The following is a 25,692-nucleotide window of genomic DNA, read 5'->3' on the forward strand; positions in this document are numbered from 1 at the left end:
TATAATTGCTTTTTCTGTTCACAGCTCAACAGTGTTTCTCCACCCACCTTCCACTTTATACAGCCATATGATGTTGCAGCAAAACTTTAACATGTGTAGAATACTTACAGCTCTTCCAAGTAGGGAAAGTTCTTGAAGGCATCTTCTGGTAGTCTCGTGATGTTATTCATGCTGATATCTCTGGAAAAGAACAAATACAGATGCATTAATAACCACGAAAGGATTTTTACACCCTATGAGAAGGATACAAAAAAGAAAGTCTCATCAGATAGTATGGTAACAGAAAAAAAAAACCAAACTACTCTAGTATCACACAGTAATGTCTCTTTCCAGAAATTTGCATGCTAAACTTTCAAATCGCTGTAATTTGAGAATTGGGTTGCAGCAAAGGCATATAAAATGGGAAGTTAACAAAATAAAGTTTTCCAACACCTCTAAACAAAAATAATTACTGTGAAACTACATGGAAGGCATGCATGGAAGAGGCTCTACAGTACTGTTATCTACAGTATTAATTTTTACTAACTTACATACAGTTTTAACTCAGATGATTAAGAATACTCTGAAACCACAAGCATATGAAAAAAAAGAATATCGTGACCACCCACCACGCAAATTTTCAGCCCACAGTGTCTTTAAAAAAAATAATACATGCATTAGGACTTAATAAATAGCTTCTGGCAAACAACGCTTCTGGAACAACTGGCAAGAATAGCAGAAACATGTCCTAGCTCTACCACAGTCTTTTTTTGTTTTCTTTTGTTTTCCTTCTACAAAACCTATAAAGTCCTCGAGGTAATAGTTTTAAGCAGATTTCATTCTCAGTCCATAAGCAGAGGGAAGCTGGCAGCAAGTGCTTACATGATAGGTATGCGGACCTGCTCAGCTTTTTTCTTTACAAAGCAGCAGTAAGTGGCAAACTTGGTGCCATCACCTCACTTCACACCTACACAATGATCACAGATAATCCAGTCCTAAAGCAAGTTATTACTCAATGTGAATAAAAGCAGCATGAAAACAATTTGGTTTGATAATTCAACTAACTGCGTAACAATTCATGACATAATCCAAGTTCTTACTTTCCACTCGGCTGCTGGTTTGGGCTTTTTCAGTATGTAGTTAATAAGCAATTCAGTAACACTTGTCAGTAGAGCCTTCCCTGCTTGCTGCCTTCCACGTTGTTCTCTAGTGCCTACATGCCACCTCTACACAATGCAGATAAAAAACAAACAAACAAAGCCAAACTCTCCTTTTATCTCACTAATGGCCAACAAGTACCACTGAAGCTTCTCCCTGACATGAAGAAGCGACTGGTGGCTAATCTGCTGCAGCACCTGTGCAGCAGAGACCCTCAGGTGCTGCCAGGGTGAAAACTGCCCTCTTAAACTAAATCCAGAGACAGCCATTCCTCTGAAACTGCCCTCTTACACTAAATCCAGAGACAGCCATTCCTCTAAAATAGATATTAATGAAATAGTAGTCCAAAACCTTCATTTCTCACTTCCCAGCATAAACTAAGAGAGTTGCTCCTCAGCAGCCGCTAATAGTATGCTAACCTAACTCAAGAGCAGGGACATCAAAATAAGGTTCAGCACATACAAAACAAACCCAATGGTGATAAGAGCCAAAACAAATCCACGATGGTACAAAAGCCTCCTTCACCAAGCTCCAGAAGGAGCTGAACTGCAGATGCTTCATCCCCAGACTCGGCAGCCCGCATGCTTTAAGCAGTGTTTTGTGCCTTGGCAGCAGCCTGGTCACAGTAAAATGTTGCTGTTGAGGATGTTTTTCTTCTTGTGCAAGAAAGTAAATAAATGTATCAGGTACGTGACCAGTCATTTGCCTGCTCCATGGGAGACTGCAACATCTATTCTCACTCATTTTTCAACTTCTCATGAACACACACGTTTCACACATTCAGGCTTGTCCTCTCCTTTTTAGTGGACAGCAAATCCACTTCTGTTATCAGCTGGGAAGCATTTATGAATAGGGCAGAAGAGTAAGAAGAGAGTGGAGACCCTAATCTTAAAAACCAGTAACCTGCGTAAGAAAATCCCAACTCTGAACAAACAGTCCTGGTGATATAAAACCCTACTGGTCATATGCACCACAAAAAAAGAGGTAGTAGAAATAAGCCAACAGCACACAGTATCAGAAATAACTGTATGAATACTTATGCATCACTTTGGCAAAGATTGGGGCTGCACCCACATTTGTGGCACTCCATGGTAGCTCTTTGACAGCTGAGGCAACGAAATAACATCCACCAGAAAGCAATGGTCTTGAAATTTCCAGAGCTATAAATGCCCAGTTTCAATCCTAAACAAAGTCAATCCTAAACAAAGTCAATGGAAACCAAGCAGACACAGAATGGTTGACATCCAAATTCAAAGCAATTTTGGCTTTCTCTGGGATCTGAACTTAACTAAAAATGGTTTTTGTCTGTAGCTTCAAGGATTAGGTGCTACAATTTTAATTTGGGAAGTAGATTCTTTGCATGTAAGCATGAAACAGATCACCTTAATAATGAGAACCATTATCAATATTCTCAAATTCTACTGAAGTCTATTTTCAGTGAAGCTGAATTTGTAAAAAATCCAGACAGAAATATCACCTGTGATTGTCTTTATCACATGAATCTTCAGGGACTGCTTACCATGATGCCTTGTGAAAAGCTGAAATTTTTACCAAGTTTCTGCATTTTTAATTCTTACTAAATAAATAAGTCAATCATTATAGCACTGATTTGCAAACTTTGGGGAATATCCAAGCACCAGCTCTGAAAGTCTCCTAACGATCATCATGCAAACCTTAAAACAATTCTTGTTTAATGAAGAGCCCTGTGTAAAAGCAGCCTTGCTGATATATATAATTTTATTTCTTTTTTCTTTTCATTTCACTCTACAGAATCTCCTCAAAGAATGCATTCATAAGCACGATACACTGGTAATAAAATATTAAATAGTTCATGACCAAGAATTTTCAAACAATATTAGGCACACCCATGACACTAAAATTAGATTACTTAAAAACTAGTCTCTATAAAGTTTACCTAGTTCATTTGGGAAGATACTCTTAATAACACATAATTAATAGAAGAATTGCAACAAAAATGGCAGCTATAACAAAATAATGACAAATAATCCCCAAACCCACAGTCCAAAACAAAAATAGCTCTTGCTAAGTTTTTCTCTTTGCATTTTTGAAATAGTGATTTTACCACTCCTAAACTTAAAAAAAAAAAGTCTATGCAGTAGGATCAGTCTATGCAGTAGGATCAGTCTATGCAGTATCAAGAAGGCTGTCTATTTAATAAAGATAAATATTGGTATGTCCCTTGACATGTCAAAGAAATCTCCACTGAGAAGCTGTCATACACCACCTATTTCTCTACTAAAAATCCCTCGGGAATATAAGCCCAGAAATAATTTAGGGTGCTAATATATAAAAAGAGTTCTTTGGAATGAATAAAAGAACATTAATAGTACTATCCCACCCCCTAGCAGTGTTCATGGGAATGATGCTATCACACAACAGAAGGACCATGCCAGCAGTTGCCTAAAGCTCCTTTTCAGCAGGGCTAGGCTAGAAAACCTACTATGGATTGGGTTACTACACCCAGATCTAAGTCCCCTAAAAGCAGCACAACACCTGCAAACCTTTGAATTGCCACCAAAAACACAGAACTCCCAACAAATAAAACACCAAAACCCCCGTATGTTTGCCCTAAATTTTATTGGTGAACTCTAGTTCAGACTGTGTCTAAAAGGCTTGTCACAGTTTTCTCGTTCTTCCAACCAGTGCCCAGTATGGTCTGTCAGCCCAGCAAACTACACCATTGTCTTAAGTTCAAACCCATATTTAGGCTTGAGACAGACAGAAATATCAACTGTGATTGTCTTTATCACATGAATCTTCAGGGACTGCTTATCATGATGCCTTGCTAAAAAGCTGAAATTTTTACAAAGTTCCTTTTCTCCAGAAAGAGCTGTTGTGTCTGTTTTGCACTGAGAGAGTTAAGATGATTGTAATACCATGGTTTACACTGCAGATTCATCAGGAAAAAGGAGAACCACGGGTTGACCTGCACCTTTCACCAGGTAGCCATTAACTGGGTTGAACTGTACTGAGGAGCCAGGCTAACTCTTCACTCACTGACCAACATTACCAAGGCAGAGGTGGCAGATGCCATATCCCTGGAAACACTTAAGGGCATGGTGAGGCAAAGAAGCTGGCACTGAAACTAAAAGGATGGCCAAGAAGCTGGCATGGAAACCAAAACATGAGCTGCCAAAGGTGGTAATCTCTTTAGCAAGAGGCTGCATCTCAGGGGATAACATGAATCACAGCCTTATATTTACAGTTAGTGTCCATTTCAGGGAGGAGAGATGTAACACAGAAAATAAACACAGTTGCACTCCCTCCTACAGGGCTGTGGCTGCAGTTTTGAATGATAAATGAGGCTTCTTATACTCCAACAGCAGCTTTGTCCTTATTCCAAGAAGGTACTACAGCAAAGAATAAAACTAACTAAAATAGTAGCTTGTAGCTGTGAATGTTCTTTCACCATCCCAGGTAATGCACAGATTAATTTTTACAGGCAAAAGGTGAGAAGTCAAGCCAAGGTACTCCAGCACTCATTTGCTGTCTCCAGCCTGCTCAGGTAGATCCTTCCAGTTTATTCTGACAACTACTTGAATATTCACTTCCAGCTGAATTTAGCAGAGCTTCCTGCTTTTACCTAACACAGAAACACTTTAAAGACATACTAACTGGCAATCATAGTAAAAGCAATGAAACCCTCCCTCTGCTGAAAACAGGCATTGAATGAGGTTTCTGTGTTCTTGCAAATATGAAACTGTTGGGTTTTCCCCACTTAAAGCTGTTGTGTCCATTTTCCTTGGAAGAGGAAAGCAGCTTTGCTACACAGTAAAAAACACAATCTCATCTTGCATAATGCCAGATATTGAATCACTTTTAGATCAACCAACAGTAGAGACTTCAGAAATGAACTACAAAACATAACGCTCTTAAACTTTTTATTAAACTCCTTCTGCAAGAATTCCGGTTCCTGATGTGAGGTTTTAGTAACTTGGATTTTTTTTTTTTTCCCCAAAGATTGTTGATTTTACCACTAACCAAAGTCAAACATCCCCAGGCTTCAGGATGAGCAGAAATACTTTGTCTCTTGGATCTCATATTTTAAAAACAGAAACTCTCATCTTTAAATAGTGGCTTCAGTCACAGCTTTCCTAAATGGCATCAGACAAAAGAGCATTAGATGCAATGCACAGCAGGTCCCAGAGTCTCCTCCAGGCACAGGTAGCCTTCTCTGTCATTTTAAAGCACTGCCTCTAGGAGAGGAGCCTGAGCCCTGTTAGATTTCTCTCTTACACCAACTGTCTGAGCGTGATTCTGGCTGGAAAGAACAGATGATTAGAGATGACAGACAGGGAGGAGTGGGATGATAATTCTTGCATGAGAAGAAAAGTTGCAACAACAAAAAGGGACAACAAAATGGGAAGTACAAATTTCCTGTAGGACAGAGAGGACAACAAAATGATAGATAAACTAGTCCAAGATATAAGCACAGAATAAAAGCAAGTGACCCAAAATAACTGATGGGTATTGAAAAGAAAAACAAATCCAGTCTCTGTGAACTGAGGGCCATTTAGCTGCAACAGTCTTCTTTTTTTTTAAAGACAGTACCCACCGTTCCTAACTGCATCTCATGTGTGCACACCTTAGGCAAAGAAACTTTCTGCACAGCTCTATTCTACTGGCATGTCTCCTAAAACCCACAGGAGATGCCAGTGTTACACTTTCTGTCCTAGCTCACACTCTCCTCCCTCAACACTTGGATCTGCACCGAACTGGGGGCACACACACCTTCCCACCACATCCACGCACTGCATGCTAATGACCTAAAACACTCTGCTTTGTAAAAAAGGTCATAAGCCAAACCATGAAATACCTAGCTCTAGAAAAGCAAAATTAAATCTCAACAAAACCAAATTGAGATTGGCTGTTTAAAACAAATAAGATCAAAATACATCCCTGTGCTTCCCAGAACTTTATTAATAGCTATCTGCTTTTTGATTCTGTCAAGTTTAGAAAAGAGGAGAGAAAGGGAAGGAGATAGAAAAAGAGAGGGGAGCGTTGGTTGAAGGAAAGAAGATCATGTTTCAACAAGGCACCTTTAAATTCCTATAAAATGCTGCCTCTGAGCAAGCTTAACCTGTTTGTTGATAGATAATAGCATGTAATACTGTAGGCTCCATTCAGTCTTTTCCAATGTCTGGGCCGTCTGCCACTGAGTTATTTAATTATAACACGTAGAAAATTACTTAGGCAGAGCTATCTATATTTGAATAAAGCCCTCCTACCTACTTGTACAAAACCATTAGGTAATAGGTCTTAATCTTATATAAAATTCCCCAGGTAGTAACCATGCTCCAGTTTCAGCAGTAGGAAAAGCTGAGGCTGTTAATATTTTTAGCAACTACATTAAATAAGCCAGAATATTGCAAATGTACCTCAACATGATGCTAGGAAGTGCCCAGCAGCAACCAGCCATCCTTTCCCATTTGGACCATTGACAACACGGATCATGACCTGATTACAGTAACACTGTCGAGGATAAAGACAAACTGACAGATACGAGACCAATGGCTCTTCACCAGTTATCAGAAACAAAAAACCAACAAAAACCCCACAAAGAAACAAAAGGACCCATTATACAGCTGCATGGCAATGGTCAGTACTTCAAGTTTTGTCCAGGTGTTAACCTGCATCTGTGTTAACCAAGAGAACTTGCTGGTGTTGTGGCAGTGGGAGAGGCAGAGACACTGGAGACAAGATGAGTGGGCAGGGGGAGAAAAGAAATCAGACAAACTCAAGCTGAGACTAATATTAAGTTGTACTGCAATGCTACAGTCTTGAAGAAATACATCCAGGGCCCGGCTCCTTGTAGGAACATGTTCACATGATGAAAACCAATGTGATTTTCATCCAAATCACACCCCTCAGCAACCAGTCTCATGGGAGAGAAGGAACTGAATTACATCTCTGGTTTAGATCTTCTTTCCCATTTGGCCAGTTCCTTCAGGATGATGATAAAACTACTGAAGGCACAGAATAAATGAAGTCACATTAATACTGCCCCATATCTTAATTGTATTCAGTATGTAATGAAAGCATGGAAAAGCTTAGAGGATCGGCAAGAAATTTTCAATTCAATTAAAAACAAACTAATTTGGTAGTAGATTGTTGTTTTATTCTATCTTCCTGATGACAAGAAGCCAACAATTCTCTTCCAGAAGCAGCACCACGTCACAGCTACTGCTTGGAATGGTAACTGCCTGCACTAGGAATCCAAAGAGTGCAGCTAAAATCCAGGGATACACATTACACACAGACATGCCAGCCCCAACAGAGAGAAATCAACAGCAAGAAAAGAAATACCAGGCAAAGATGATGCTTACAGAGGAACCTACACTTGGAAAGTGTTTGAGTTTGCAATGAAGTTTGAGTTCAAAATAAAGTTTAAATAACATGCTAAGAAATTAATTTCTTAACTTTTATCTACTACCTATATCTCTTACTGCGAGGTAGTACTGTGATAGTATAATACCTATACTATTACGTAACATTTCTGTGGTGAGAGGACCCCAGTGTCAGACTGGCATTGTATTTAAAGTTTGCATTCTCTCCATTTCTGACAGTCACAACTACCTGTGCCCATCTTCCAGTGGGAAGGGTCCACTGGGTATTCCAACAGCCAGAACTCTGCAGTATTAACCATCCCTTATGTCCAATCCTTACTGCCATCTGTCCCATCACATTTTTTCCTTTTGATACTTATCTACTGTTGCTTTTAACGTGGGCAAAGCTGTTAATGACAAAAGGGAAGATTTTAATTAATATAGATTTTTCTTCTTATTTTTCCATCTCTCCCCAACAATCTTAAGCCTGCTTCTACTGCCTCTGACAAGATCACAGAGACCTCCAAAACTTAAAGGCACACAAACCTGTTCTGTACTCACAGGCCATTCTGGAGTAACAAAAAGCCTATGAGACATGACATCATTTACAAACATGCTTCATTTTCCAATTCTTCCAGGAAAACACTCTTACAAGAAAGAAAATATCAAAATATTTAAAGCCTCAGTCAGTACCTGCAGTGAGTGACTAAGTAAGACATAGGCTGCATTCCCACCCAGCAAATCCACTTGCCATTTCCTAAGTACCCGCGCTATCTCACTAATGAGCACCAGGTCTTATCACCTATTGTTTGTATTGCAGGAGTAGCTGAGGGCCCTGCTCAACACGTCAGTGGACTGGTGCTGCACAAATACACAGCTGGAGACACTCCTCACCTACAGGGGTTTGCTGCCTAAATGCACTGAACAAACAGCAGGGCAAGGAAAGCAAGTGTGCAGAGGTACGTGAAGTAAGCTGAGAAAAAAAAGTCACCAACAGAGCCTGAAGTCCCCTCCAGCTGACCAAGGCTGCTCCCATGTTCTATGCCCAGCTACCACCTATCATGACCTTTCCAAACCAATTAGTTAGCTTTCCTCCCCTGCCCCTTTTGCTTGTCTAACAGGAAAACAGGACAGGACACTGTTCTGACAATTTCTTGTTGACTAGATATGTAGGTTCTCTTCATTTGGTAGCAGCAGAAAGAAATTATGGGCTGACTTATATGCCATGTTTCCATTCACTTTTCTGTGGCTCTAACTGGAAACTGACAGCACTTGATTTGACTTTTCATAATAATCAAACTTCGGAAATAATCAAACTTCAGATCACCCACCACCCCTGGCTATTAAAGAAGATTTTGATTATCATAAATTTTAGCAAACAGTGCTACAAAGAACACTTTAAAAATAATTAAAAAAAAAAGGACAGCATATACATCCTGAAGATTTCAGTAAGCTTTTAGCATTTTGCTGAAGCAGGACAACGTTTTCACTGGACAACGTTTTCAGTGGCAGCAACTGAAAACCTGCAAAACTTCAGGCAGGCCTGTTCCTGCAAGAGAAGTAACATCTCCCCCTTTCTCCCTCCGTATCTCTAAGTTATTTCTCCTGCCTCCTCCTTCCCGTGTCACATCAACCTGTTGTTGGTTTTTTTCCTTCCAACATGGTGTTTTAGCTTTCTTTCAGACACAGTAACTAGCTCTAATGTACTCTATTCATGTGCCAGTCAAGCCATCATCAAGATCTTGGCGAGAACAATACCTGCATGCAAAGCTCTATTTTGAACTGGTATTTGAGTCACTGCGGGCCAGCCATTAAGCAATCACACATACAGTTAATGGCTCTTGTTGACACATGGTAGGGAATTAACCTAGAAAAAAATTCCACTGCATTATTATGAAAGTGATCCCGTCCCGGCATAGGAATATAGTGCAAGTTAACACGATCATCAGTTAATTTTTAAGAGATACACTTTGAGAGCAGATTACAGCCTAAAGGAAGGGCTTGTTCTAAACTGGTGGAGGGAACAAAATGTCTTTCAGTGCAGGAGTATTTCTTTTACACAGAGATTTACACAATTAGAGATGATTTAGAGCAGAGAGTAAAAATATGTATTGTTCACAGTTTCATAATTATTTACTCTGTGGAATACAGTAATGGCAGGGAATTGAGTACAAAGAAATCAAACCATGTGACAGGCACACTAATCCATCAGTCTGAGAGCAAATCTGCACCAAGATACTCCTCCTGTAGCTTCGAGTATTCATCACAAAATGCGAATAACGAATGAGACCACAAAGAGGTCCACGGACAAAAGCAGGTGGGAACTCACATCATGCACATCCCTGATCTGGAACCAATCTGCATATCCCGCTATTGGCCAAACTCCTGACAGGAAAGCTTTCAGCATGGTTACATCACAACTACCCTCTGACTTGAGACCTTCTAAAAATAATTTATACAAAGTAAGATCATCTTAGCTCAAAAAACATGCATCAAAAACCATACACTACAACCATAATTTTTGCAAGACTTGACATTATTTGTAATAGTCAGTAAAGGAAAGCAGAATATTTCTATTTCTTTTAACCCATAAGTCTCCACACATAGGGAAGAGGGGAATGCAGCAACAGGTTACACGCTTAAGAATTCAACCAACTACACCCTGGCTGTATGTTGCTGTGCTTTTTTTTTTTTTATGTAGTCAGATGGTGTTAGCTGCCTTTTATGGAGCAGCTAACTCTTGTGGTAGTAGGAGAGGAAAATACTGAAGAAGACACTAAAAAAAATGTCACCTGTAGCTCATGCTTGTAATAAAATCAACAATAGAAAACCTAAAGGAGTTTTATGGAAGGGTATTTGTTATGTTTTAAGTAAATAAAGTTTCACACTACACCAGCAATTAAGTTAAAATAGGGTAGCATTGCCAGTTGCATCACTTGTCCTTACCATAATGGAATCACCAGTCACTGAGGTTAACTATTTCATTTTTCAACAACGCTAACTGGTTGTCTTTATTGAGTTGTCAGTTCCAGGTTTAATCCGTATCAGTGTCTGAAGTTAAAACATACTGCAAAACTCGACACCAACACTTCCCACACGACCAAGCCACAGTTCTGTTCATCAGGCTGAGGAAGTTCTCGAGCCCTTTTCCCTTATCACAGCCCTTCAGGAACACAAGGGCAGTATGTAACCAAACCAGTTCCATGAGATCTGCGTCCGTCTGTCCCGCCCCCGGCCACCGCGGCAGTCTCAGGTTTCTGCTGCACAACCCCCAGCACCTACCAGGCACGTTTGACTGCAGGATCAGCTCCAAGGGCAATGCCATAAAACCCAACCCGCCCTAAGAGGAGCGTGGGGAGTCACACTCACCCTTTGGACTCCAAGGACACCACATCCCTCTCCACCTAGCAACACCGTCGTTAAAACAACAAATGCCTCACACATAAATCCCAGCCAGCTTCAGTGCCTTGCCTTGCTCCAGCAGAGAGAGATCTCCTGGGTTTACACGGCTTTCCTTCCCAAGTCTTGGGTCCAAAGGAGAATACTTCTGCATCTCTGCGAGGTAGCAGGAGGCTAAAGCTACCCATGTTCCTGAGCTGTCCAGACAAAGACTATTTACTGATAAAAAAGTAGTGATATCAATTCACACATATATTCATATAAAAATCTTCTGTTGCAGTTTCACTGTGTGTGTTTTTGCTCTGCTGCAAAAAGAGAACATAAACAGCTATAAATCCAATTTCATAAAAATGCCAACTTTAGTAACTATAAGTACTTTGAATTTTATTCATTTTTTTTCTGGTTTATTTTGGTGTTCTAGTCTGTCCCGCCCAATGTTTTGAAAGCAACCGGAGCCTCAAAAGTCTGGGCAAGACCTACATTTTTAGAAGTCTAAGAACAAAAAAAATAGCAAAACAAAATGAACACAGTCACTGATAAAACGAAGTCAGATGACAAAAATCTCAATGTTGCACTTAGTCCAAGCCAATATACAACCGTTTCAGCATTTAAGCATTTTTTTCAATCACATATAACACGTAACTTGGATGTAACTAAAAACTATTTCTGGCAAAAAGCACTCAAAATATCTATACTGTGGGAAAACTAAAAGCACATAGTACAACTTCCTAGTGCCAAAATAGACTTCACGGCAGCACCTGGAAGGACCTTTTTAGAACCAAACACGCTTGTATGTAGCAATTTTCAAGGTATCTTAAATAAAATTATGAACAACTGCCAATTTTGTTAAGATGTAAAACTTAAGTTTTGAACATTTTTGGTCATCAATTACTGCATAGGATTTTAACATAAGAGTAATTTCTACTTTATGACACTTAAAGTCTGCCTAAAGTTTCCCATGTGGTTGAGTTCATGGGTGCTAACACAGAACCTGTGTTTCTCTCAGGAAACTGCTGCCTATTGACAAGGAGTGTAGCTAAATGCAAGAACCCAAACAGCCTCATCGGGAAGGCCTCAGCCTTCCCGCTCCGTAGAGTTATGATGGTTTCAGCGACATTTCTCTTCTTGATTTGAGATCCATGTCCAAGTTCCTTATAGATACATATGAAGATGTGGGTTAAGCATCCACCTTAGCTTCCAATGAACCTTAGAGATGAATTAAAATGAAAGCTGCCCAAATCATCTGCCAGGACACTCTCACAGGCTCACCTTCTATTTCAAAAGTACAGGACGAACAAGTGACATCAAGAGAGTATTCAAACCCCATTTTATTTCTTTTCACACAGAGTAACAGGAATTATCTTATTATTATCTGATTTCTCACACAGCTAATTATTTCATTTCAAGAAGCCAAATCCACGTATGCTTTTTGCCTCGTGAAAAAACACACGACTCTTGTTGGTTCCTTCCCTGAGAGCCAGGCTGCTTGCCCATTCCCTCGGCCCCAGCAGAGTCACCTCAGCACTGCTGGCACATACCTCCCCTTCTCAGGAGTCTGCAGGGCACAGCCCCACTAACAACAAGTGCCTCCAAGTCACATCCTCAGGATTCTCTGAGCCTCAGACAATGCTGCCTGCACCGGGCTAAGCTCATGGGGGCACAACTAACTTCAGTCCATGTGGCTGAGCAACACAGCAGGATGTGGCAGCAGCAGTCCCATCTGCAGGTAACAGGCCATGCCACACACACACACACAAAAATCAGTGATGGAAAAAAACTGGTCTGGATAAAGAGAAACCAAATGAAAGCATAAAAACTCCTCTTTATTCACCAAGAGATGAAGAAATGTAGTCAGCATTTTCTCTTCCAAAGGTCTGAAGACAAAAGGCAGACTCTCCTCTCACCTGCAGCGGCAAGCCACATAAGTTGAGGAGCATCACCTTTGTCCCCATGTTCAATACTGTTATTGCAGATAAAAACGAGATCAAGCTCCTGGTACTAAAGTGATTTCAACTTTTATTATAAGAAAAAGAAAGGCCTAAAAAGCAAGGGCCGAGCGTTCCCGTCGAGGATGCTGCAGCGCCTGTGCTGGGGCTTCTTCAGCAGCGATGGCCCCGATGGAGCGGCACAGCCTCAGTGGGTCAGAAGCCCCTTTTTATCCTGTTTTTTGTCCCTTTGGACTGGTTTCTTTTTGGATCCTTCATTTACATGACGGTTTAAGGCGCTTGATTGGCCCATTACAGTTCTGTCCAGGCTGGCTCGTTTCCTCGGGGGGCGTTGGTGCACTTTACTGAGGTGTTCTTATAGCTACCCTTTTAACCCCTTTTACAATATCATAACCAAACTAACAGTACATGCTTAACGATCTATCAACTATTTTACAACCGTTTCTAACCTATTTTTAACAATTGTGAACTACGCCTAAATGCAAAGAGGCTTCCAAAGCAGCCCATCTCAAGCACTGACAGACCAAGGAGCAGCTAACATGACAAGAAGTCTGCTGGTGTAAGAAAAGCACTTCAACTCTGAGACATTGGCCCTTGCTCTAAAATTGTCCCTAACCGGAGGGGACTTCTCCAGAATCCCAACAGTCAGAGACCTGCTTCTTATTCCACCGAGCCTCTTTACACATTTAAACGGCAACCACTGAAACAAAGGAAATTTGCCGGGAAAAGTATACGTTTTTAATTATAAAGGAAGAGTTGGGGAAAAGATTTTTATAATGTACTGGACCAAACAAACAGATGTGGGAGAAGGGGTGACAAGGCACAGACACTTTCTGAGTCCTTAATGGTAAGCTGACATGCTTTGCTGTTGTAGGGCTTCCCACTAACCTGCAGTGGTTGTCCCTCTGTCATTACTGCATACAGAGAGCCAGCACAGCCTGAGCTGGCAAGCCATAAGAGAGTTAAACACACACTGTACACCAATTAGAAAAACTCTACAGTTAAAATCAACTGCAATTTCAAGGTAAAAAAAGAAAATAAGAGGAGAAAAGTAAATTAAAAAACCCTCACTCATTCACACACTCACAGAAAAAGCTGAGTACACTGTTAGCATGGGGAATCCAGTCCCTCACACGTTCCCATTCCCTGCCAGCATATTCACAGTAGTTTTCAATAAACATCTACACAAGTCACTGGAAGGCAAAAAAAAGGATCTGTTTTCTTTCATACAATTACACAAAAATAACTGTCATCACAACCATCCTTGTGGTAGAAGAGTCCATATTTGCCTGCAGTGAAATCCGTCTGCAGCTGCCCTGTGGAAAAGACAGCCAATAATTGGCTTCTTTCACCTCTGTTAACCATGAACAAAAGTGTCATTCAGCTCGCAAAAGGATAGAAGGCACCAATAGATGGTCAGCTCTCTGAGCCAATGGGCTGGAATAACAATAACCCTGTAGCATTTTCTTTTTCCTTTTGTTTAGTCTTTCAAAGCCCTTAATTAAGTCCCTCACAAAGCACCCCTGCAGGCTTCTTTCAATGAGGCATTACACGCCTGTTTTCTTGTATTGAAAGAAGAAAAGTAACAGGGATTTCTGAAACACATTAAGCAGTACACACAATTTCCACGTATTCACTACTGAAATACTGTTACATTTGAGCTTTTAAATATTATCATCAATAACAAGAAGTTCAGGCTTACTCTGCTCACTCTTTGCGGTACATCCCCTGCTAACACAGGTAGTCATAAACGCAGCCTATCTGCAACGGCTCGCTCAAAGCCATCCCAAGACAGCAGCTCCCGAAATGAAAGCATGTGGAAAAGGCATGCTGATGAAACATCCCTGGGCGTCCCGAGGCACACAGCTGAGAAAGGACCGGGAACTGCTGACACTGCACATGACACATCAGCATGCTCTGAAAATACAGCTGCTCAAGGCTCAAGTGTAAACCCTGCTATCTAACTGGCATCTCATACAATTAAAAATCTGCTTGCATTTAATATAATGAAGGTAATCTGTACTCACTATTTAGGACCAAAGTGATGTAATACTGATGGCTGTGTATTAAACAGGACATTTGAGAATTACATCTGCTTTTCAGCAGTGCCGGCAGATTCTGTTTGACAGAAATGCTACAGAAACTTGTAATATTTGAGCCACAAACACGAAACAAAACAGTTTTAAGAAAACACCACTGAAATATCATCCTCACAGATGCAGGCTGGTTGGAGGAAACCTAGTCATCTAATCCCTTCCCACTCCAAACCAGCCAAAGCAGCAGACTAATGTGGTCACTGTTTTTTGGGAGGCATCCAGTCCATGGGGTGAAGGGCTCAGGGGTGGGTAAGGAGTACCAGGTACAAGCACCACTTGAAGCCATCACTTGCCCAACCATGGTCCAAGCCCTCCAACTGCTGCTGCCTCACTCCATTACCCTGTAAATGCTCTTGTCCTGTGAATACAAGCAGCTTCCCTGCAGAGACTGGCCCAGCCGGTCTGGCCAAAAGCTACCAGAACCATTACCAGAGGATATTTTTCACATTAAAGAACCATGGGCTGAGGCTCTGGTAATCTCTAAGGCACCTTCTCCCTGAGAGAAAACGGGATTAGCCTTTTTGTCATTGACAGAAACCCCCAAAACATGAAGAACAGAAAAAGCCACTTTTATTACAAACACCAATCTGAGTGAATGCAAAAAGCAGTGTTTTAAAATCCTCTCTACATCCACCTACATATCAGGCAGGCACTATTTAACGAGCACCACGTGCTATAGAGAAAACTGTGTCTAGGCAAAACCTGGGATTGTTCAGCTTGGAAAAGAGAAGGCTTTGGGGTGACCTAACTGCAGCCTCCAGTACCTGAAGGGAGCCTAGAAAAGAAAGGGATTAAGACTATTCACGAGAGCATGGAGTGGCAGAAGCACGGGGAATGGGATCAAAGTGAAAGCAGCAGGCTCACATTAGATACCAGGAAGACATTCATTACTGCGAGATGGTGAGACTCTGAACAAGCTGTCCACAGAAGCTGGGGGTGCCCCATGCCTGGAACATCCCTTGCTCAGGCCAGGTTGGATGGGAGTCTGTCATGGTCTAGTGGAAGGTGTCCTGCCCATGGCAGGGGGGTTGGAACTAGGTGATCTTTGGTCCCTTCCAACACAAACCATTGTATGATTTTATGAAAATGCAACTGGGTACAAATCAACATGGACCTTTCTCTTTTTTAAAAAAAAATAAAAAACCTTTTTGTATTTTTTTTTAAACACATCAGAGAGTCAGCTGCTGGTAACTCTGTTCATGTAATCAAAGAAGCAACTTTCAGCAATGGTCATCTAATGGTACTCAGTGATTTTGCTTTTCAAAGAAAAGATGGCCTACTTAGGTATTATACACCAAAATCTCTTTCTAGTCTTACCTTAGACCACTGAATTAAGGCCACAACAAATAATACATGATGACCACCTGTCCTAAATGGTATTCCTGTTTTCCTCCTCCTACAAGAAAATATGATGTAACTATACAAAAAATAAGGAGGAAAAACCCACAGCAATGTCTGCATGGCTTGGTTAGAAGGCCTAAGTCCAACCACATATTTTTGGAAAGCCTATTTCACAAGACTTTATCAGAATGTCTCATATCCCTGACCTTAACAGAGTTCAACATTGATAAAGGACTAATTGCACTCAAGTTCTGTCACACTATTGACAATTTATTTACCACAGCAGTTCAGAAGGAACCCTTCCCTAGCAGCAAGGAGCAAGGAAAGTAATTTACATTCTAAAACCAAGCATGAAAGCTCATCCTAAGTGCATGCAATGCATCAGCAACAGTCCAAACTTGCATCAAGCTGATAAAAACACTGCTAGAATATCTAATAAAACTGCAATATAGTGTGAGAATATGCCATTGCAATGTAACATAGAAAAGCATAGCAAGACCCCATCCATCCTGTGCAACCCAAGGCCCACACTTTGTTTTTTGACAACAGCAGATTAGACACTGAGCCATGCCAGCTAGTGAGAGGCAAACACCTCCCCCAACCAAACAACAACAAAAAAACCAACAAAAACCCTCAAACAAACCAAAACAAAAACAACCACCCAAACCAAGCAAATATGGCCATAAACTAAAACACAGAAAGTCGAACTGAGGTAGCAACATGAGGAAGTCCTTCTCTAGGGTGGCAGAGAACTACAGGAGGCTGCCCAGGGAAGTCACTGAGTCTCCCTCTGGGGACATCCAAACCCCAGCTGGACACAGATGTGCGCCACCTGCTCCAGGTGACCCTGCCTTGGCCAGGGGGGGTTAGCCTGGATCATCTCCAGAGGTCCCTCCCACCCTAACAATTCTGTGAAAAAAAAATTAAACCAAACAAACGCCCCAAAACTACTCAGACCTCAGAGGCACTCACAAGCATGACTACTGGTTAGGAATTGCATCCCAAACTGGACAGTTGCGCTAACCAAACTGAGTAGGACACACAGCTCTGGACTTCTGGATTCTGCCCTAACATGAATAAAATTAGTAATATTTACTATTGCTGACACAACAACATAAGCCAGTAAAAACTTAGCATATTTTTTAATTTTTAAGGAAAATGTATACAAACATATGAAATGGTTCACAGAAACCCTCAACCAAAAAGAACAGATAGCCTTCACTTGCAATTACAAAAAGTGGCCAAAGAAGCTCTCATTACCAGTTATTTTCTTGAAAAGGTTCTCTCTTCAGTTTAACTTTGTTCTCAGTATTTAAATGACTACACTTATTTAAAACCAAATCAGATTTTAATCACTAAACGGTCAAGAAAAAACCAGCTTACTTAATGCAAACAGAGCATTTCAAGCATTCACATGAAAAACAAAGACCTACCACATTGACTACCTGGTCCACACTCTTTGCAACAGAGATTAAGGCTTGTCAACTTTGATCATGTACATAGAATCAATTTTTATACAAACACACCTAATTCATGAGTGAGTGAAAAGAAGCAACCCACAGAAGGCAAAATCTGCTTGTATTTCCAGCTTGCTTCTGCACAGAAACAGTATGAATGTGCATTTTCCCAGCAATATGCATTTTACAGATGAACTCCAACAAACTTGGCTTATGAACACTTGTCTCCTTGGTTATCTCCACAGGACAAACATGGGCATATTTTCACATCATCTCAGCTATTCCACAGGCAAGGAAATACACTCCAGCTCTTAACTAAAGACCACTGACCAACAGTGTAAATTCAGGTGCAGACAACTAAAATCGATACAAGGTGGACAAAACATATCCTTGCCAAGCTCCTTTAATAACATGATCTGGTTTGTCTTGCTCTTGCTTATTTTGAAGAAGTCTGGTTCCTCCTACCTTGAAAGACTATGAATTTTACTGGCTCAGTAAACCAAGGCCAGTAAAACTTGCCACACAGCTTGAAACCAGCTCCTAACACAGACACCTTTAAGTTATTGACACCCTGTTTCCTCATTACCAATTTAGTAATTTGTTTCCATTAACACACCCATTTTTCCAATTTATCACAAGCAAAACTACAAAGATAACATTAAAAAAAAAAATTAACATCCTGCAAGTTCACAGAATGAATAGGTTTCTATTGAAACTGCCAATCTATTTTTAATGCAACAAATGAAATAATGCTCTGCAAATACAGTGTCAGATGGCACAATAAATAAAAATCTATCTTATAGTCACTACCCAATCTAAAAAGTGTAAAGCAGATGCAGTGATTTATTTTAAATAGTTGAGGGACAGGTGATCAGATTAAGATTTAAGAGACTACCTTAGGGGAAAAGGTGAGAAAATGGGCAAAACACGATCACTATTTGTGGTTTTGAGCAAACACAAAGAATGAAGAAGGCAATTTTATTGTAAAAGATCCACAGCTTTGTCAAGTTAAAACAGTTTCTTTTTTCCACATACAAAAAGACAGTCAACTTCACAAATATTTACTGCCATTAACAGTAGAGTTAAATAATTATTCCATCTTAATAAGAATGCTAAATATTCAAAGGTTCAAGACAAATGGAACCTTTGTCTGCTTTTTATTATATTTACCACAAAATAAGGACTATTTATAGTAAACATAGTAGAGTGAAGCAACCATCCATTACATATCAGACTGTATTTTGTACAGCATATAGATTAATTAAACAGCTTTCAAAAGTAATTCTGTACCACCAAGCTCAAGAAATTTTCTGTTCTAACTAGCATTGAATTAAAATAAAAATGGTTTTGACAAAGATCACATGCACTTTATCCCTGCTGGTCTTTACTATCTATATTTTCTTTTCATTCATCCATACTATGTATTAAGAAGGTCATCATGGAAGGCAAACAGAAGAATATAATCCTGAGAAATTTCCACAAGATTAAATATGTATTTCTTTGCTACCACAGGAGCAATCTGTCTGGCAGCATTGCATTACATTCATCTCATAAATACATTTTAATACTGTATGACTAAACAGCTGCCAGTAGAAAGCAATGCTTGAATGAATGGATGTTATTAGGTAACTTGAACATCTTTGTACCTGCATTGCCCCAATAGAGTATTGAAGGGCAGAGTGAACTGGTGCTTTCCTGATGAACTCACAGGGCCTATAGCTCACGGAGAAATGTTTAGAGCTTGCTTATTCAGTACATCTAGTCGTGTACTTTCTGCACATGAAGCTTAACATGCTATTTAAAAGGTATAATTTATGTTTCCAAGACACTCCAGGCACTGCCTTGTTTGGAGTTGCTTACCAAGCAACTATGTTTCTCCAAACAAATATATGTGCAGAAGGGTAAAGGGCAGTAAAGGTAATTATTGGAAGGAAATCTCTCCCTAGGCCAGAAAAGAATAACTAAACTTGTGTGTGTTAAATCACATGGGGAACTGAACACTGAAATAGTTGAGTCTAAGTGATAGCAAGACTCATCTACAATCTTCTTGAAAAGAAATTAAGGCAGGGATAATATAAAGTGGGATTGTGCAGGCAACACAAAGGCAATATCCCCAAACTTCATTCACAGTTCCTTGCATAAACGTTCACATTTTCCCTTACACACACACACTCCCCAGAGCAGAGAAAACCTACAGTAACCCAGTAATTAAATGAGTGTGCTGAAACCTAAAGCAGTTAAACTGCATTCTGCAGTCCTGGACTCAACGCAGTTTACTTATTGCTCATTAATCTCTCCACAGATGCTATCTCTGTAACAGCTAAAAAACATTAAATATGACCAAGATTTTCAATATTTAAGATGCCTCTTGTGCTTCATTCACCACCTTGTCTAAATGCATGCAATATATAGCAATAAGTGTGCTGAGTTTCCAGCCCAGTCCTTCCCCAAAAGCCTTGGGCTACTCTGTGAAAACTGAATGAAAGCTATTTGCACTGAAAAGCTGCTAAAGAAAAGCTATAACAGAATCTCCTCCTTCCAAGGAGGCTGCACACCTGGAGAAAAGAGCCTTTCCAAGGCATCTGCAGTGCACTGCTGCTGCTGAGAGGATGGCAGCACAACAGGGCCTGTTTGTGCTTTTACCTGCACATGCAGTCAGGCTCTGCTGAGGCTTCTTTGGTGATCTGCATATATTCTCTGAAATTATACCATGTTTTAACTGCTTTTAAAATACAAAGCAAATAGGGAGCAATACCCTGTACTTCCGGCACCCTATGCACTTCAGAGACACCTAAACCAAAGGCTGACTATTTCACAGAGACAGGTTAAGAAGTAATCCCATTTAAGGCTACGCTTGTATGTTTGAGCTCCCAAAGGAGGTTAAGCAACATCTATAACACTGGCAGATCGTAAGGCTTTCCCAACAGTTCTGCAGATAAGAATTGTTAAGATATCTGCTGTCAGCCTCAAAAGAAGCATCTGCTAGCACTGCTCTGCTGCAGGAACCTGCCTCCTTTACCAAACTTAAAAATTTTGTAAGTCACTCACTCTAATTTCTTTTAGCAAAGCCCTTAGATTAGGTTGCCAAACCAGATATCCATATGCTCCTGCAGATCTCCAGTGATGTACAGCAGAGCTAAACAGATCTCACCACCAACACACATCAGGCTTCTACTTCAACACAAACATGAGCAGGGCTCAAATCCCAAGGGAAGGTGCTACTACTCAACGGTTTTTCTTTCTTTAGAGATGCAAAAAACTTGTAAGGCTGAAAATGGTCACATGCAAAACTACTTCTACACTTTGCCTGTTGATTCACAGAGATTCCTAAGTCCTCTTAAGAAACTACTTTTCAATTAGATAGCCCAAGGAAGGCACCAACAATTAAAACTTATTCAGTACATGGGATGACTTCGTAATTCTTGTTCTGTTTCTCAGTAACAGCACAATGCAACTAATGTATCCTTTTTGGAAAGAAGTGGATTTTTTGGAAAGAGGTACATATATCGCAAACATTGTAGAATCCTCAGTTTCTCCAGTACCTCTAAGGTGTATCTCCTGATGGGCACTTGCAGGCCAGAGATGAAACACAAGCTGCCTATTCCCACTAAAGATGCCAAAGGACAAACTGGTGGGAAAGTCAATTTGCACAGTGAAGTGGCCAGCAGTATCAATCCTGACCTTTTTAAAAAAAAATAAATCAAACTGGGCACCAAATTCACTGAGGCAAGTTCAATGACAAATGGCACCAGGGACAAATTTTTTTATGTTTACATTATTATTCTGCTATTCTCTGTTCTGGATGGCACTGAACGAACCCAGACCAGGTGATGCACTTTGCCTGAAGGACATAGGGAATATATCTGGTGAGGCAAATACCAAGGGTATTTGAATATTTATCTGATGTTTGTCACAGAATTTCTCCTATTCATGCTTTTAGACAAAAAAACCCTATTTTGTGTAAGTGAAGATACAATCACAGTGCAAGCAGGTATATTATTGTTTTGGGATTTCAGGTATATTATTGTTTTCATGCTAGCCTCTTTTGAATACACAGACTTGTTTTACTGGCGTGATTACTCAGGAGAGTTGAAGAGTTTTAAGGAGGAAAAACCGGTCTTGCTGCAATACTGCAAAGTATTCTGCTGAAGAAGTAAACAACTGCCACTTATTATACGAAAAACAAATTAAATCCTTGCTTAATCCTCTTGAACATTCGAGATATTGTTCGTGTTTGGTCTGAAAACTAGAGACCTGCTTTCGCAGTAAGCAAGTTATAGAAAAAGAACATGTAAACAAACTAGTTGAAATTTCTGAGAAAAATGTCAAGCAAGTGCAAGTAAATTCTAAATAAATGACTGACCTGATATTGAAGAGATATAATGCCTCCAGTAAACACTTAGCCATAGTAACACAGAGCCAGATTTGCCCTTGCAAAAGACATGGATTTTCTACACCCAATAAGACTCATACTAGGTTCTGTAAAATATTAACAGTTTGGTCAATATTAGCCCATCCACTTCCATTGTGGTTTTTTTTAAAACCAAATGTTGAAGCCAATAGCAGTAAAAAATTTCCAAGAGGCAGAATCCTGTGCAGGGCCAAATCATCAGTAACTGCATTCTCAGAGTAGGACTCTTCACAATGAACCATTTCCCTTCTCTCTCCCCAGCTAATTCCAGGAAGGCCACCAAGACCCCAAGAGAACTCCCAGCACAGTGAGCATTTCATGTCTCAAGAGAGCAGCTACTTGAGTGAAACTGTAAATAAAGGAGATGAACAAGAAATATGTAGGTTGCTGCAGACAATAGCTTTGCAAAATTCCCTTAAAGAATGCGTAAGTCAGGCAACCACCTTCCAAACGGTGCAGGGCTCCTGGCAGTAGGTTAAACGACTCCTAATTTGCAGAGCAGTTCACAGAACTGAGAGCACTACTACAGGCATGTCCCCCAGTTTCCCAGGTTTCCCCTTGTTAAAAAAAAATCAATATATTTCTAGGGTCCCCAACCATGGCACCTGAAAAAGACGGCAACCTCTTCACAGCTGCTACAAGCACGAGTGGAGTGGAGTGAAGGTCAAATCCACCACATGGAGAGCACCATGCATGTTTCTAGACACAATGTCCCACTGCACCAGAGAGGGGCCTGCACTCCAAAGTCACAGGTTTCAGTCTCTTCACTTTTCCAGATGAGCAAACTACATCAGCTACTAATCTGGATAAGCATTTGGAAAACAGCAAGGAAATTATTCCAGTAAGAGTTATTTGTACAATAACATGAGACTAAGTTTTTAAAAAGGACAGCCAGGGTATCCCACACATCAAACTCTCATAATAAAGAAACGACTGAGGCTATATACCACCGACTCCTTCTGACAGGCAAGGAGCAGCCAGCTTCCTCAAACATCCTTTCCTGACTTGCACCATCTCCTCCTCCAGCAACAGGAGCTAACTGTCCTGCTTTCCTGCCACAACCCTAAAGCCCTGAGTGCAGGAAAAACAAATTCCCCCTTTACAAGCTAACACACTGCCATGTACTGTTTGGACAGCAGGGAACAGCGTTTGTGCTCTGAAAGGGGAAGCCATGGGCACAGGAAACACCAACCCCAGGTACATCCCAGCAGGACCCACATCTGCACTCATATCATCTGCATCTGATGAACACCAAACACAACCCCCACAGTGCCCAAATGGTTCAGAAAGAAATGCTGCATAGTATCACATACAAGCCACAGTGAACTGTGCTGCATGGTCTCTGCAATACACTGCATTACTGCAATGCCAGAACAGCATTGTTCCACATCTGGCCTTCTTGTGCCACCACGGAGCAGGGCCAGACAAAGCACAAGAGCTTCAGCAAGAGCTGAACTGCTCCCAGCAAACCTTCTGGCTGCCTTACCTATGAGCCCGCTGCCTGTCCAGCCCCACGCACGGCTCTCCAGGATGGGATGAAGCAGTCCATCTGTTCTCACTGCCATGGACATGGCTATTAAAGCACAGCCATGCTGCTCTCCCCACTGGGCACTGGGGCAGCCTATCAATCTGGAACCCTGAACATGTCAACAAGGTAACAGCAAAACCCCCCAGTTAAAACACATTTTCAGAGAGCAACCTTACCAAATATACAACTGCATCTGCAGCATTATTAAGCTAAATTAAAGAGATTTAGGCCTTCCCTGTGTACCTCTGAAACTGCGCATTCATTTATGATTCACTACTAATAGTGTAACTGTTCAAAAGTCCAGATACATCTGATTAAAAGCTTTAGGGTGAAAGAAGTCCTTGCAAGACCTAGCATTTTACCACAACTGGTTGGAGAGAGAAAAGGAGGAGGCACATCACTTTAAAAGGAAAAAAAAAAAATTCATATTTTAGTAAGAAAATGTTTAAGTGATATTCATATTTCCCAAAATCAAACATGTCTCTGACAGATGTCAGACCACAGTCCACCAGGGAATACCAACACCAACTGGTCAAAAATAGCTATCTGTATTTTTAAAAACATGTTACCATATTGGCTGACATTATGCATAATGCCATAAGTTGGCTATTACCCATTCAAATTCAACAGCAGTTTTCAGACACCAACTTTAAACTGTTATTTTTGAGATCACTACCGTCCTCTCTGTGGTTTTGTAGGAGACATATATCATCATTGTGCTTTCAAATTCTTGGTGAAGCTGAAATACAGATTTCCCTTACTGACTGAGCAACAGGAGTATGTTTCTAGGAAGTGGAAAGTGCTGACCTTGTCACAATCCTGTAACAGTTAAATCATTCAAGAGTAAAATAAAATGGATCCTACTATGCCAAGTATGTATTTTAAAACAAATGACACACGATTTGAAAATATTGGAAACTTTCAACTCCAGTGAAACTCACTGACAGGAACTTAGCACTTAAAAAAAAGGCAAAAAGGTCAACTGTTTAATTATACTTCCCAGGTACCCTTGTATCTACTGCTGCATGTTTCCAATTTGGACATACCAGCTTTATTTGGAACAAAAATGAATGAATCTGGGCGTGATTCTGAAGGAAAGCTCACAGACATATTTATAGTGAGGACAGTATTTACACAGTAACACCAAGATCTTCCTGTTCTCTCTGCAAGCTCCTGTGACAACCATCCCTGCACACAAATCCCCATCAACACCACCAGCTGGCCACCTCTAAGCAAATGAAATACCAATAGCTACCTCCACTCCTCCAGCAGGGCTGTGCAGGGCCAGCTAGAGGTGGGAGTGCACTGAGAACCAACATCACATGACTAGAAAGCTCTTTTAAGACCAAAGCTTTAGAACATCTCATCACAAACTGCAACAGTACCTGAGAGGCAGATGTGAAAAACTACAGAGGAATATTTCTCTGTAGCAAAATCCTAGGTCATTGGTGAAGCAGATGGTGAATCTACCAGGTGGAGAGAATGGCCAGGGTCTCTAATCCATTACATACTACTGAGATCTCTGTAAGCAAAGGGCTTGTAGCATTTAAAACTCTGCTGCTTCAATTTGCAAGCTTCTTCAAATAGGAATGGCTGCTTCTGCTCTTTTCACCTTTGTCTCCTATTTCTAGGATCATACAAATCTCTCTGATTCTTCCTTGAGCTATTTTTGACCTTCTGCTTCTTCCACAGAGAGACCCAAAACCACAGTTTGGCAGCTGCCTGAAACACACTCACCCTGAACAAAGTAACTGCTGCCATGAAGTTCCAGCAGCCCTGCTGAAATGAACCAGTCCCATCCATCTCGCTCCTTTGCTTGTGCATAAAACAAGGATCAGGCAAACCCTGGCTGTTGGCAATTACCCCACAAAATAAACAGAACACCATCTCCTACCCGTTCCCAAAAGTGGCTCATTTTTAGGAAGAAGCTTTTAGGAAAGGCACAGGGGTGGCTGAGAGGAAGATCTCTGATATTCAGAGTTACTCCCAGAGCCCTGCAGCCACCATGCTCTCCAAAATGTGATATGGGT

At 40.7% G+C, this 25,692-nt stretch overlaps 1 protein-coding gene across 1 annotated transcript in view; it reads right to left on the minus strand.

Moving 5' to 3' along the window:
* Window positions 1-25,692, minus strand: part of LGR4 (leucine rich repeat containing G protein-coupled receptor 4) — a 73,862-nt gene that overhangs the window by 42,102 nt on the left and 6,068 nt on the right. Inside the window, exon 2 of the mRNA XM_084208553.1 lies at window positions 109-180. Within this exon, the coding sequence (XP_084064679.1) occupies window positions 109-180 (72 nt within the window). The remainder of the gene's footprint in view (window positions 1-108; window positions 181-25,692) is intronic.

Source organism: Fringilla coelebs (genome assembly GCF_963513975.1).
Source record: "Fringilla coelebs genome assembly, chromosome: 6".
In the NCBI taxonomy this organism is placed as follows: Eukaryota; Metazoa; Chordata; class Aves; order Passeriformes; family Fringillidae; genus Fringilla; species Fringilla coelebs.